Here is a 16652-nt window from a genome sequence, read left to right on the forward strand (position 1 = left end):
ACCAGTTAAATGACAAGAGTCTAAGGGTCTATTTCACAATGTATGGATAAAGTACCAAATAGCTATGCAACACATAAATTATTTGGAAGATAAATTGTACTATTTGACACTTCATCGGACTCATAACTTATGATGGACTTTATGTGACGAATAGCGCTATCTGACAGTCGTGAAACGCAACAATAGTGTTTATCCTATCAATAAGTAATAAATAACTAATTTGGAACTTATGTAGAACTTATCCGTACATTGTGAAACAGACCCTAAGAATAAAAAATAAATGGTTTTTGACATACGAGGTTATGATCCTAGAGCCTAGGTCTAGGCTGGCCTAGGGCGGCTGTGCACCTATGAACTTTCGCCTGCGCCTTAAATATGTTCGCCTTTAAAATTTTCTCGTAAAGAAAATATCATGAGGAAACTGGGATGCCTTAAACCCAAAAAGCATCAACAGCATCTGAGACACAGAAGAAAAACATAAAGTGAAAACTGAGGGCCAGAACTAAATGGTTGTAGCGCCACTGGTTTTTTTTTGACATCACATCTATAAATTTATTGCCAATTCTTCGTATCCGTTCCACGCCCTTGATTTGAGAACTGGCAGTAAATATAAAATAAGAAGCATTTCATATATATTTATTTTTTGACGTTCATAAGTGTACATTGCGTTACCTATATGAATAACTGATTTTTGACTTTTGATGTCTATTCTAGAGACCAAATCATTTTCTTTGGTCTCTTTCTAATATATAAAACTTACGCGGTGACTAAAAGAGATAGACGAGTATTTTAATATTGCCCTTAGATTTTTTCATATAAACAAGAAGGTAGCATCAGAAAGATATGGACCCAAACGGTACTTTAATGATTATCAGAAGATGTCCTGCAGAGCCCTATTTTCCAATTACTTCTAATAAAATTTAAAAACCAACAAAGGGTTCTTTCCTCTTTTCCACTCAATAAGGAAGTAAAAAATATATGTTTATAGTTAAGGGACCATTAATTATGTGCGACATTATAAAATGTCGTACACAAGGTTGGAACGACGCGCGCGCATCTTTCCGGGTACAATAAATTATCGTTGTCAGGAAAGAATCCTTAAGGTGACGTAGGTTTGATTCCCCGAGCTACAATTCCGGGCCAATACCACAAGAAATACAGAAACTTGGTCATAATGTAGAAGTTATGGGATTTCAAAGTCGTTTTCCAATAAAACTCTCGCTGTGACCCGAAAACATCTTGCGCAAGATTCGACTTATGTAAAAGTTTCTTATGAAACAGATACGGAATAACACTTAATAGGACGGGATATATGCCCCATGCCCCGGAATATCTAATAATGCAATATGCAAACATTTTTACCCCCTCACCATGTTTTATATACTTTATGTACCAAATTGGGCAGTTCATTGAAACTCTCTTCTTTTTTAACGCTTGTATTTTTTTATAGAGCAAACGGCAGGATGCTCATCTGATGTTAAGTGATCACCAGCGCCCATGGATACTCTCAATGCCAGAGGCCCGCATGTGCGTTGCCGGCCTTTTCAACTAAAACTATTTTAATGTCGATTGAAGTTCTGTTCTGTTCTTTCTTGCCCGGACAAAACATCTCTAATCACAACACAAATTTAAATGAGACAAAAGAGAATTTGAAAGAGTGCTTATTTTCTTTTTTTAAATAATAATATTGAAACATTTCATTTATAAAAAAGTATTAAATAAACACTTTCGTGGCGCTTTTACGCAATTTCAAACTTTTAATTATTTATTTTTATACATATCACATTTCAATACTTAATCTAAATAATGGAGAGCTTTCATAGTGATATAGTATATCTTATACAATATAGCTTACGTCACCGAAGGGCCTAATGGCTCCGTCATTATCAGCAGGTTATTTGGATTCCGTGGAAATATTTTGGAGACCATTCTTTAATATATTTATAATGTATGTACTTCGCAAAAGACAATGCGTTGGCCTTGGGGACTCAACGTGATACTCTCATCCCTGGGGTCGTAGGTTCGATCCCCGGCTGTGCACCAATGGACTTTCTATGTGCGCATTTCGTACGTACAGTGAAGGAAAACACGGCATACCTTAGACCCAAAAAGTCGACGGCATCAGGCACAGAAGGTGGATCAACAACTTGCCTATTGACAACAGACCAAATTGATGTACTAAAGTTTTATAGAATATAATATCTACAAAGTTCGCGATACCGTGTCTAACGAAAAAAATCTTGCATTTAAAAGTCTATTAACCGAGAAAAGCTTTAAGCTATAGAACGTACTACGACCGAATTAATGCGATTAGAACCACAGGGCACATCAAAACTGTCTCAACGATTTAAGTTCTAGGTATACAACACAACAATTTCGTTCCACGACTACTATTTGGAACCAGCGGCCCACAGAAGTATTTCCAAGAAGAATGTACCAATTCTTAAGCCCTCTGGCATTGAAAGTGTTCATATTACTCAATATCATGTAAGCCTCTAGCTACTATCTATAAAAAAAAACACGAAAGCATTCTTATAAACGTATACAGAACCGAAACCATAAACACCAAATCACTTTTTATACAAAGGAATCCAGTCCTTAATTGTATAGCACGTGCTCCGAAAACGCCACGAAATTCCACGGACTTTTTTTGCTCCATCTTCCAGTTTGTAAACACAAGCTTTCAACGCGTTGATGTCTGATCTAAATTGCTTTAAGCTTTTAGACTGTGTTAATTATATTTTTTAATTAATTTCCTATGTTAATTTTCGCCTAAGGCGTTCAAGTATTACGTCACGAAATTTTTGAAGATTATTGACCCCCCCCCCCCATGTAACGCGTCGTAACGTTTTTCTGTACCCAAGTACAGTACTGTACCAGGTATAGTAAAACGTTTCGTGACCACCTAGTGACTCTTTATACCTAAAAGTTACCATTATCTGGTGTCAAGTACTGGAAAGTCGAAAATAATATTAACAATAACGGCTTAATTCAATCCCCGCCCCGCATCGTAACGTTTTACAAAAGGGGAACAATTCGTTACTTGAACGCTCCCTAACACACCAATAAACAAATTTTAAAATTAATATAGTCTATAGTCTTTTTATGTTATATTATATATATTCTTTCCTCATTCACTATGATTTTTTACGGCTCGGGATTTGAGTCGAAATCTCAATAGAAATAACGTAACACGCTGTATTGTAATAAGAATAATATAAACAACAATATTAAAGAAAACAACTAAACTAAAGCCAATTCATAAAAAGATTCTGACAAATGGTGCTTTCGCTGTGATTAGGAGAGACAGAATACTTTAGTACATATTTACAAATAAGGGGGTTAACAAATCTTGGCTGTGACTTTAGATATGTTTCAATCATTTTTATTTCTTACTATCGCTCTGTGCCTGAACATCAGCTAGTCTATTTACTCATCTTAACCCTTTACTCCACAGATCAAACTATGCAACCATGAAGCGTACATTCCTTCTCACACTACTCATAATTTCCGCGAGCTGTCAAGACAGCGACACAGACTACAAAGACATAGAACCAGAGAGAACTCTACGAGAGACAACCGAAGCCATCACAGATACACCCAGTGATGAAACTGATAATGAAGAAAGAATAGAAATAAAAGATTTCGGTGATAATGAGACAACCGTACAAGATGTTGTAACAGAAGCATTCACAATGTCATTAGACAATAATGTTTACGAAATAAGAGAGGATATTTATTCTAATACACACAATGTGCAGGTATGTTGTTATAAACAATTGTTGTTTGATAGATCTAGATTATAGTAACAAATTAATAACGCCCATTGAAGTGCATTAGCTACCAGACGTATAATGCTTTGTTTCACGTGCCTCATATCAACACCAACTATGCAAAAACCTTAGTTTTGTATCGCGCAGCCCGGACAACGACCGCCATTTAAGCCTTGACGTGTTTAAGCTATCGCGGAATATACTTAAAAAGAGTATTAATATCCATAGCGCTAAATCACCTGAATCATGAGCACACCCCACATACACACCTTCAGGTACACACCCTCACTTTCACGCCATCACACAGCACAGCCGAAGTAGGGTATTACGTATTTAATATTTTTTATTGATGTTTTCCTTTTGTAAATTTTATGTTTAGTATAATTGTTTGCTTATCTTAATATATATAAATTACGTGTCACGTTGTTTGTCCACTATGGACTCCTAAACTACCGAACCGATTTCTATTAAATTTGCACACTGTGTGCAGTTTGATCTAACTTGAAAGATAAGCTTACATCTGAATTTATACCCACAATATTATTTTATTGCAAAATATTTGTTTATTATTTGAGAGTCACAATTCTAACAGATGGCGCTGTGTTGAAAGTACCAACGTTTCAAATAAGCTACAATTTAATGGGATTACCACCAAAAAAGCATGGTGGTCCCCATTACTGGTGTTCTCCTACCGTTTCCCTTGAACAGGTAACTACTATGTAATATAACTAAAACCTTAGCCACAGCAACGCTTGGCCGGTCTGCTAGTTATATATAATTTATGTTAGCTGTAGGATTACGAAATAAATAAATAATTTATATAACGTTATTATTTAATACTGCGATAGGACCACCATTAACTTATACGAATCATTTTAGTTGGATGCTCCAGAAATAACGACGCGAGCCCCTGACACAATAGACGGTGTTGTTTCAAATCTTTCTGAACTCGATGATGAAGTGGTGTCCGGACAGCGAAGCCCTAAGACCGAAAACTGTAAGTACTCTGTTCATGTAACAGACAATTGTTTTAATGATATTGTACATGACATATATACATATTAGAATCCTAAAAACACAATATCGAAGGTAAGAATTTGATTGTGATGAAGCAAAAACATTAATAAGCGAGCTAGGTCTGGATATCCATAGTTTATCCCCTGACACTTTAAAATCGATTTTCGTTTAGTTTTTGGTATTATCTCTTCTATAATGTCATGTTTGCCTATAAAACCTTGTCAGATTAAGATTGTTTGTGGTTATTTTACCAATGTATGAGTGTGCCGAGCGATGGCAAGCTTTTATCACTAAAATAGAATAAATAAAACATGAAGCATCACGTGTCAACGGTTGTTGGACTTGTGATGCTGGTGACATATCACAAACAAAGGGAATACGCTATCGCGCGTACTCTAGTAGATTCTCTCCCTCTGGATTTTGCTTATGCACATCTCTTTAACTCTCTTCAACCAGTGTTACTTCAAATCTTCGTCAATCCTACGATTGGTTAATTTGATATCGTCACTGTATAATAACGACGTATGTCAAAAAACCATTTATTCTTTATTCTTAGACTCTTATGTCATTTAACTGGTATAATCATGAAGTAAGGACTCATTTATGTTATTATTAAGTACATTTTACTATCCAAAACTATGAACAAAAACAAATAATAATATTTTAACGAACATTGAAGAAACGAAACCTTTTTTTAGTTTCCTATAATGTTTGTTTCTCTAGACATTCGATGTTATTCTACAGCGACGATATATTGTGTCAACCTCACCATACAGTATCCCCACGATCAAGGCACGCAGGCGGTATACTGGAGCTAATGTTTTAGAAAGTGCGGTTGAATTATAGTGTATGTTGGAAAGTGGATAATTTGTCATCTTTTGTCGTTCCTATACTTAACGAGACGTTGATTACCATTCCCATTAGCGAACTTTGTAGGTTGAAACTTTGTTTATGTTTAAACATTTACTTTAGTTCAATAACAGTAATTTACCGAGGTGATGTACTACGTTTAAAGAATATATATCAATGGCGCTACAACCTTTTTAGGTCTAGTCCTCAGATTTTTGTTTCATGATCATTTTTTAATCTAATAGGCTAGTAGATGATCAGTGCCTGACGCACGCCGTAGATTTTTTGGGTCTAAGGCAAGCCGGTTACCTAGCTATGTTTTCCTTCACTGTTCGAGCGAATGTTAAATGCTCACATAGAAAGAAAGTCCATTGGTGCACGGGAATCGAACCTACGACCTCAGGGATGAGAGTCGCACGCTGAAGCCACTAAGCCAACACTTCTCAACGTTTAAAGAATACTCTTAAATTTTAGCCTAAAATCATTAAAATTTATGAATTTAAAATCTCCCTTACAATAATCATATGTTAGTAATAAAAATAATTAAATACTGAAAAAATATGACAAATCACATAACATTAATATTATAATATGCTTAATAGTTTTTTCCTGTTCTATTGTTAGCAATTTGTTTTTAATATCCAAAACTATATAATAACGTTTATATAAATTAACTCATGTAAAGATTTCCCTTAGTAATTTATATTTGACTATCCATTCTTATGCTGGCCATACACACTACGGTCTACCGGAGAGGTCCACCTGTGCAGGTAGACCAGAATGTGTGTGTGGGAATAGACCTGTGCAGGTTTTTGAACCTGCGCAGTCGACCGGCGCAAGATCGAAAATCGATTCTTTCGAGTGACACCGTACGTTGTACTCCGGTCGCCTGCGCAGGTTGTTAAGATAGTAATCGGTTAAATAGTAATAATAATAGTTCAAATTTCAATTCATTTAATAAATTAACATGACTATATGTTTTCCTTTTCAATAACCAATGCTTACACCACTTTCTTCGCTTGTTTTTCGTATCATTTTTCTTCAAAATTAAAGCAAGACCTAGCAACGCCAGCGTGTCATCGTCCACATTCGATGCCATCGCAAAGAGAACTGAAGACCGCTCCGATACACCGGAACGTCCCCATACACGCTACCATTGTTCGGTTGACCTGCGCAGGCATACATGCACAGATTACCTCTCCGGTAGACCGTAGTGTCTATGGCCGGCATTAATGGGAACTACTGTAGCCGATTACAAAGAAAAATTTTATTCATATTTTAAATCGTATTTTACACTTAACTTTTTTATATAACAGGGGGCAAACGGGCAGAAAGCTCACTTGATGTTAAGTGATATCTCCGCCAATAATTGCCAGTGGGCTCGCAAGTGCGTTGCCGTCCTTCAGCAAGCTATAATTGTTATCTAACCATTAATTCCTCGTTCAACCTATATAGCTAGCTAAACGATCGCTACACTTTCAGCCGACTCCAACCCCCCGGACCTCCGAACCTTCGAGAAGCCCAAACCTGTCCAAGCCTTAAGCAAAGCAGCGACCCTTCGGTCTTGGCTCGAAGACTCCTGGCTCCGACCGCCCGCTGGTGTTCTGGTACCTTTAAGACCTGCTGCGCTGTCACGCGCCCTGGCTGTATGGAACGATCTGACAGCTGACGGGCTCAATCTGACAGATATTGTCATAGTCGGATATGACGAAAACGGTAAGTTTAGAATGACATGTTCTTTATAAATTTTAAGTAATGATTAAAGACGCAATTAAAATTATGATTTTGTCCCATTCGGTGTCGAGACCCTTGGTCCGTGGGGTCCTAGCGCTATAAGGCTTTTTAAGGCAATATCAAAAAGGTTAGTCGACATTAGGGACCGAAGAGCTGGCAACTACCTCGGACAAAGAATTAATCTAGCTATTTAAAGTATCTTGGGAACCTTGCCAAAAGGGACTCCTTTTAATAATACATTTTAGTTATTATATTTTAAGGTAAGTTTGTTCTTTTTTTGTATTTATAAGCAAGGTTAAATTTTAACTTAACAATTAATTACATTTAATTGTTAAATGTATATTGGAAAATCTGTATGTATAATAGTTTAAAGACGGTACACGTAAAATTCAGAGTTCAGACTTATCTCAAACGATGACTCCCTTATGCATACGATAGTATAGATAGAGCAAAGTGATGTACTACAGTTTTATAGAAGACATTCAAGTGACCTAATACAAAAATAACAAATATTTAAATATCAAGAATAATATATCGATAATGTTTGTGATGAAAAGGAACGTAATTACCGTGGACCACCGTACTTAATAAAATGGATTTATTACATACTATACACACATTTACTAACAATGTATGTATAGACTCAAATGTTCAGATTGAAATTGAAAAATGTGCCCAGCCAAAAAGGTAATCTCTGACATGTCAAAAAATGATAGCCGTCAGAATTCTACGGAATTAAAAATCAGAGTATAAACACAAGAAAAGAATGCGACAAACAGAGCAACAATATACATTACGTACATGATAATTATTAACTGGTTAGCAATAGACTAGAACTTAAGTAAATATTAGCAAAGAAACTTGTATATATTTTCTCAAACGATGTGATATAACCATGACGAGATTTTCAACACATAGGGTGTATCTTAATACGTGAATTGACTGTGCTACTTATGAAAGGGGCCATCCATAAAGTACGTCACACGTTGATGGGGAGGGAGGGTATCACCAAAGTGTGACATCGTGTGACAAGGGGCATGGGGGGTCAATACTTTTGTGACGTCACATGTTAAAATTTTAAATACTAAAACCATTGATATACAAAAAACCCAAGATGCACAGTCTCGAATAAAAGTAACGCTTGAAAGTGTCCCGAAACACTATTTCTGTCTCTTTCTATAAGTTACAAGCATATATTATTGCAAAATCAACCTTACGCGAATTGTTTAAAGTTGTTATTACAACGATTATTTTTAAATACATCCATAAATTTAAAAAATATGTGACGTCACATCTAGAGGGGGGGTTATATAAATGTAACAACCTGTGACAAGGACGGGGGGAGGGGTTCAAAAGTCCTAAAATTCGTGTGACGTACTTTATGGATGGCCCCAAAGGGCCAGGTGCGATCTGGACCTCGATACTGGCATTAAGTTATGCTATAGTATCACTGAGCTAGATAGGACGAGAGGTTAAACGCGGGTCCCGCCGGGCAGCTAGCTCCGACTCACCAATAAATATTATGACGATACTAGATGACCCGGCAAACGTTGTTTTGCCATGTATATTATTTCTAGGAAACATTTTTTTAGTTCAATAAAAATAACTATCTACTATATTAAAAAATAGGGGTTGATCGTAGAGGGGTGAAAATTAGGGGTTGTATTTTTGTATGTTGTATCATAAAAATAAAAACAAAAAGTTTTTTTCTTTGGGTGGACACCCCTTATAACTAAGGGGTTTGAAAGATAGATAGTAGCCGATTCTCAGACTTACTGAATATGCATAAAAAATTTCATAGGAATCGGTCGAGCCGTTTCGGAGGAGTATGGGAACGAACATTGTGACACGAGAATTTTATATATATAGAGATTATTGAAGTAGTTGCCACTTTTTAGGAAAGGGGAGATTTAGCTTCTCAGACAAACATCTGCATGATTGCATGAATAATAGACTATGATGTATTTATTTTGATAAAAAATAAACTACTCTATTTTTCATAATATTAAAATTCAGAAACGCGACGTATCTAAGATATTATCACGATATAAATTTTGGATTGTGGGCAATTAAATTGTGTCATATTAATATATTACACAATTTGTTTAGATAAATTAAATTACACATATCTAATATATAAAATTCTCGTGTCGCGGTGTTTGTGGTTAAACTCCTCCGAAACGGCTTGACCGATTCACATGAAATTTTGTGTGCATATTGGGTATAACTGAGAATCGGACACCCCCCTAAATGTTAAGGGTAGTCCAACCCTAATTTTTTTTAAATTTTTAGAAAAAAAAAATTATTTTTATTCTTTTATGATACAGCATTAAAAAATACATACAACCCCTAATTTTCACCCCTGTACGATCAACCCCTATTTTTTATTATAAATGATAAACATGGCAAAACGACGTTTGCCGGGTCAGCTAGTATATATAATTATATAAAACCTACATACGGAAGACTATTTAGTCAGGGCTGGCCTGGTGTGGATAGATTATCCCTAGTTTCTGGCGTCTTTAAAAAATATAAGAATCCATCTTAACAAAATACTAAACCTAACATTGGTACAATTAATTTTTAAATCACTTTAATCTCCATTTAAATTACAAAATCGCAACTTCAACTGTTAATTAGCACATAACCAGCGATCAGCTATACGTCAATTATAATCAATAATTTATACGGCAATTATATTACATAACAATTACTATGGGAAAATACATCTGTCTGCGTAATACAATGTTTTTTACGTCTCAATCCGTTTCTATATCAATAACAGGTCGTTACGTGCGTAGGGATGGTAAATATGTAATTTAAAGTCCAATGCGTAGTTAGTAAGAAAACCTTTGAAACTTAAACGTTGACCCATCAATCCTAAGTCATTTAGTGTTATTATCACCCTATATATATATGTAAGGAAAACATAATATATTTTTATATACAAACTCTTTTTATATATTTTATTTATATTTTTCTGTGACGTCTGATCGACGATGTTTAATTTGTCACTTGACATAATAGAAGTAAGAGGTTTTAATTTTTTCATTATATTATTTTATTTTATAAAACCTAGCATATAGGTTTCTTCTTTAAATGTTGTTGCTTTTGTATTCACAGAGAAACGCAGTTGCGCCTTATTTATTCCCAGTACTCGTATAAGCGATTGATACCATTATATATATATATCAATACGTCCTTACTAAGTGTTTAACATCGACTTTGAAACTTAGGTTTTATTTAACCGTTTCGTCGATAAGTCAGACAAAAAAACCTGTTCACCTACTTTTTTCTGATACTCTCGAGTGTGTTGCCGGCCTTTTAAGAATTGGAACGCTCTTTTCTTGAAGGACCCTAAGTCGAATTGGTTCGTAAACACTGGGCAGCTGGTTCCACATAGCGGTGGTGCGCTGCAAAAACAGTCTTGAAAATCGCTCAGTTGTGGAACGGCGGACGTCGAGGTGATACGGGTGGAATTTCGTATTCTCGACGTCCGATGATGAAACTCTGCATTCATCACCCACTTGACACAAGGAGACCCATACAGAGTTCTAACGTCAGTAGATTATTAATTTATTCGCGAATAAACATAAATACTTGAAGAAACTTCAATTGCATTTTTAATATTGTTTACGTTTAATGTGTACATTGCTTATTACATAACAGCAATGGCCAGTCAAGTTTCTCGTTGACTACGATTGATTCAAAATCAAACTCAATATAACTTTATTGATATAGGTAACCAAGTACACTTATGAACGTCAACAGAAAAGGTGTTAAATTGATTCTAAATTTACATTTACTACCAGTTCGCAAGTCAAGGGCGTAGAGCGTTAAGAACTTTGAGAAGAAAAAGAAAAATTTTGAGTCATACAAATTGTTTGAACTGGAGCAAATCAATCTCAATATAGTCTAGTCGACAAGTTGAAAATGGTACAAAATAGGGATCCTGCTCTTAAAATTATGTGCGATAGCTCATTGGATCCGGAATGACGTCTAGAAAAATGTACCAAAAGCATGTATTAGCACATAAAAATTTGCAAAAGTTATAAACAATTAAAGATGAAAAAAAAATGGCATTTCGTTTTTTGCCAATATTTAATAAACTATTCATATTTAAGAAATTAAAAATAATTTTTAAACAACTTTAAGAGCAGTATCTCTATTTTGTACCATTTTCAACTTGTCGACTAGACTAATAGGATCATTTAAACAATCGTCAAATTTATAAAAAAGCATTATTGATAAATTTACGTTTGAGAGTTTTGAATTTATTCAATGATAATTCTCTTTCGCTTGGGAGTGTTGTAAAAACGAAAACAATTTCCATATAAGGAGTGGTTTATCTTCTGGAGCGTGGTTGGCCGTACGCTTAGATTTGTTCTGTTTCGAGTATTATATTAAAAGCATTTAAAGTGTCAATAACATAATTTTAATAGTATCCGAAGAGTTATGTGAATAACATAATTCGCCTAAACTTTAAAAGGGGGTTTCACATAAATTATAATGACTACTTACATTCGCTAACAGCCTGTGAGGAAAACGGGAACATACCTGAAAATTAAAATATATATATAATACCGAAAAGTCTACATACAACATGTTTCAAAGTATGGGTTAAATAAATGGAGAGTCAGCTGAAACTAACATGCTTTTGTAATTTTCTACTCTAAAATTTGACTACTACTACTACTCCTGAGTGGTTAGCTCATGTCTGAGCGACGTGGTCAGCAAGGAAGCTGGACTATCTGTTTCCATCGGCTTCTCTCCAGCACCACTCTTATAACAATGATTCTTTGGGGACGATGATTATTTCACTTGATCGGCCCATCTGGTTGGTGATCATTTGCCTGATGTTGTTGTTGTTACCAACCACCGTGTTTCAAATCGAGTGGGAAGACACAACCCTCACTGTCAATTACTCAATTTAAAAAATTATATGTATCTAGCTGACCGGGCAAATATATAATAAAAAAATAGGGGTTGATTGTAGAGGGGTGAAAGTTAGGGGTTGTATGTATTTTTTAATGCTGTATCATAAAAAAATAAAATCAGAAAAAAGTATCTAAAAATAAAATAATTTAGGGGTGGACTACCCTTAACATTTAGGGGGATGAAAAATAGATGTTGTCCGATTCTCAGACATACCCAATAAGCACACAAAATTTCATGAGAATCGGTCGAGCCGTTTCGGAGGAGTATGGCAACGAAAACTGTGACACGAGAATTTTATATATTAGATAACTTCGGTTTTAACACCACCTGATCACGATAAAGCAGTATTTGCCAACCTTTTTGAATCACATCTTATCCTTTCTAAAATTCTTACCAACCTCCCCCCCTACCATATCCCCTATATATATGTTTTAATATAAAAAAAATATTCACTAAGAAACTCTTACTCACTCTCTTGTTAAATAATAGGTTTATAGGACACAGTACGTAATTTTTCAAAACATGGTAAAAACTCAAATACAAATTCCAAACATAAAATATTTTCGAATAGCACCTATTAACAATCCAATTACCCCCTCTGGGGCGCGGGTCCCACATTGTGAAATACTGAGTTAAAGAGTCCCAATTAGTAGTATCTGTTAATATGACTATAAGTCACCATGTTCCAACTTAAGTCGCCCTGGAGAATTACTGTCTGTTTCAATATATAGAATACTAGCTGATCCGGCAAACGCCGTTTTGCCATGTCATTATATCATTTATGGTTATTGTGCCTCACTCGACATAGATAGATATAGTGTGTCGCGGACTTTTTTGTAGATATTTATAAGATCTACAATTACTTAGAACATTTTATGGTTCTATCTTTAATAGTTTAGGCAGGGTACGCAAAATAAGTAACTTTTTTTGGTTGATTTTTTACACTTTGTGTCCGAAGAACCCTAATATCTTACGGAACCCTATTTTTGTTCAAAATTAAATATAGCCTATATTACTCGTGGATAATGTAGCTTTCGAATGGTGAAAGAATTTTTAAAATCGGTCCAGTAGTTTATGAGCCTATTCATTACAATCAAACAAACAAACTTTTCCTCTTTATAATATTAGTGTAGATTGTCTAAAATCGCGCAGCCACGCATCGTTGATCAAATGGGGCGGAACTAATTCTGGCCAATCTCTTACCTCAAGGCCGTCAGCAGGTGTCACAATACATATTACATAGTTCGGTGTTAGTGTCAAGGGTTTGCAATAAATTCCAAATACTGTAATCCCTCCTATAACACGATACATTGGTTTCGCGTTACAGGCGTTGTACGAGTATTTTCGTATAACGCGCTTGCATGACCCCATACAACGCGTTGTGTAAATAATTCACGTTTAATTTCTCTCGTTAAAAATTTTAATGGAATATTAGTAAAATAACTATGTTATGAGCAAAATATGTGCGTAAAAATGTCACAGTACAGAAATAAAACGTGCGAAATTCCCGCTTACCTGAATAATTATCTTACGCCCGAACCCAATAACTTATATCAATCCATCTGAGATAGGTGATAGATAGTAATCTTAATCCAAATCTTGTAACAAGTGTGCCAATAACCTGTGGTATTTCGTATACTACCCAGATGAAACTCACTATCCGACAGGACTAAGTGTAAATATATCTACTAATTTAAACTAAGACACTAGCTGACCTGGCAAACGACGTTTGCCATGTATATTATTTCTAGGAAACATTTTTTTAGTTCAATAAAAATAACTATCTAGTTTACTAAAAAATAGGGATTAATCGTATAGGGTTGAAATGTAGGGATTGTATGTATTTTTGTATGCTGTATCATAAAAAATTATAACAAAATTTATGGGGTGGACACCACTCATCAGTCATCACGTAGGGGTTTGAAAGATAGATAGTAGCCGATTCTCAGACTTACTGAATATGCATAAAAAAATTAATAAGAATCGGTCGGTTCGGAGGAGTATGGGAACGAACATTGTGATTTGTGACACGAGAATTTTATATATATAGAGATGTCGACAGTATAGCATTGCCTATTATTAATATCCTGTCTTCAGATGCGTTTACCAACACAGTAACAGCACTTTTAACAGCTCACCTTCACATTGAACAATGAATAGAATCGTGAAATTCTTAAACTGTTATATCACGACAAATCATTGTTCTAAAAGAATGGTATTATATTTCTTTATACTGTTTCTTAGTAATACATTTAATATTATACCGACTGATAATTCACCTGTCAACATTATATATTAATATACATCTATATATATAAAAATGAAACCCGTTTTCCGTTGTCACGACATAACATGAAAACGGCTTGATCGATTTGGCCAATTCTTTTTTTATAATATTCTTTGAAGTACGAGGATGGTTCTTACGGAGAGAAAAATTAAAAAAATTGAGTGAAAAAGTCTAAAAACAACACTTTTCTATATTCCCACACATAATATTCGTAATAATACTTAAAAGTCAATTTGAACTTTAATACCATATCATAAAGTTCAAGTGTTAGTGGAGGGGTTCCGGGAAGGTAAATTTTTATTTTTTGACATAATGTATTTGTTGTCTTATCAACTTTATTTTTTTTATCTTACCTAGACCGGTGTCCCGAATATCTAAATAAGTATTTAAAAAAAATAAAGAATCGACTGTTAGGCGGTACGATGTTCGCCAGGCCAGCTAGTTTTAAATAAATTTAGTTTGCGATATATTTGACTAAATGAATTATTATTATTAAGCCTTTATTGCTGACACCCAGTGTAATATAAAAAAAAACACTTGTTTTAGACACATTACCTAAAAGCGCTACAACCTTTTTAGTTCTGGTCCTCAGATTTCAAAGCTGTTTCATGATCATTTGTCAATCTAATTGGCAAGTAGGTACTCAGCCTCGTGTGCCTGACTCACACCGTGGACTCTTTGGTCTAAAGCAAGCCGGTTTCCTTACGATGTTGTTCTTTACCGTTCGAGCGAATGTTAAATGCGCACATAGACAGAAATACCATTGGTGCACACCCGTGGATCCTACGACCTCAGGTATGAGAGTCACATGCTGAAGCCACTAGGCTAACACTAAAAATTTATACTTTGGTGTGGTAGGAATTTTAAAAGAACTCAGTATTTGAATCTGTTTATATACCGCATTCCGTTTAACATGCAATAACTATGAATTACAATATATATAGACAGTTTAAGGGTCTGTTTCACAATATACGGATAAGTTCTACATAAGTTCCAAATTAGCTATTTATTACTTATTGGTAGGATAAACACTATTGTTGCGTTTCACGACTGTCAGATAGCGCTATTCGTCACATAAAGTCCATCATAAGCTATGAGTCCGATGAATGTCAAATAGCACAATTTATCTTACAATTAATTAATGTGTTGCATAGCTATTTGGTACTTTATCCATACATTGTGAAACAGACCCTAAATCTATTCTATCAAACAAATAATAGTATCAATATCACTTGTTTTTCAGCTATATGAATTTATTATTTGCTGATTGCTGTAATGCATATAGTGTTTACACAGCAATCCTAAAACATAAAACTGTACAACTCCCAACAAATCCAGCGTACTATACAGCAAAAGCGTCGCGCGCGTTTAATTCTTTTCTACTAACAGAGCTTTGAGCGCCAAAAAGCGCGTCTTAAGTCAAAGGAGATAATACACCACTGGCTTGCTGCTCAATAAATAATCATATATAAGATACATTAAGTTTATTTTATATGCATGATAAAGAGTTTGAAGTGCTGCGCGTCTGGATGTCTGTCCGTGGTGTTTTAGCTCGTAAAGTGGACTTATGGTTGGAAAGGTCGGCAACGCACTCGGGAGCTTTCTGGCATTGAGAGTCTCTATGGGCGGCGGTATCGCTTAACATCAAGTGAGCCTCCTGCCCGTTTGCCCGTCGTGGAGCGTCTCTTTTCAGCATCCTTGGAATAGACTTTATTTTCAAACTTACGTTTGACCTAACATTTGGAACACCCATGTTATCTGGTGCCAATGAGCTACTCTGATGATGGAGTCCGTAATTTATATATCTTCGAAAAGTATATGTTTCATAAAATATAACTCTCAACAGGTGTCAACTGGCGTTCCAGACATAACCTACAGCCATCAGTCACGACTTCAGGAGTCAAAACCGTCAGTAACGCGTTATCTAAACTCCTGCGCAAGTATCAAGTAAGTCTCTATCTATGTTGTCTGAAAGAAACTGCTTCAGCGGTCTGTAATCATTTGTTTTTAGTCGACTTTAAAACGCAAATGAGCACACATTATCAATTGAACAT

The 16652-nt window shown here is 35.2% G+C and overlaps 2 protein-coding genes across 3 annotated transcripts in view; one reads left to right on the forward strand and one right to left on the reverse strand.

Moving 5' to 3' along the window:
- LOC125061497 overlaps nucleotides 1-16652 on the reverse strand; it is a 105030-nt gene that overhangs the window by 59604 nt on the left and 28774 nt on the right. The window contains exon 1 of one of the 2 annotated variants that reach the window (XM_047666971.1): nucleotides 11895-11930. The exons of the other annotated variant lie outside the window; for it this stretch is intronic. Coding sequence (XP_047522927.1) covers nucleotides 11895-11928 — 34 coding nt within the window. The 5' untranslated portion in view covers nucleotides 11929-11930. Of the gene's footprint in view, nucleotides 1-11894; nucleotides 11931-16652 lie in introns of those variants that run through there. 2 annotated transcript variants of the gene reach the window in all.
- LOC125061498 overlaps nucleotides 1-16652 on the forward strand; it is a 50220-nt gene that overhangs the window by 6631 nt on the left and 26937 nt on the right. The window contains exons 2-5 of the mRNA XM_047666972.1: nucleotides 3458-3761; nucleotides 4653-4770; nucleotides 7122-7355; nucleotides 16445-16545. Coding sequence (XP_047522928.1) covers nucleotides 3474-3761; nucleotides 4653-4770; nucleotides 7122-7355; nucleotides 16445-16545 — 741 coding nt within the window. The 5' untranslated portion in view covers nucleotides 3458-3473. The remainder of the gene's footprint in view (nucleotides 1-3457; nucleotides 3762-4652; nucleotides 4771-7121; nucleotides 7356-16444; nucleotides 16546-16652) is intronic.

This window comes from Pieris napi, chromosome 23 (assembly GCF_905475465.1).
Source record: "Pieris napi chromosome 23, ilPieNapi1.2, whole genome shotgun sequence".
Classification (NCBI taxonomy): domain Eukaryota; kingdom Metazoa; phylum Arthropoda; class Insecta; order Lepidoptera; family Pieridae; genus Pieris; species Pieris napi.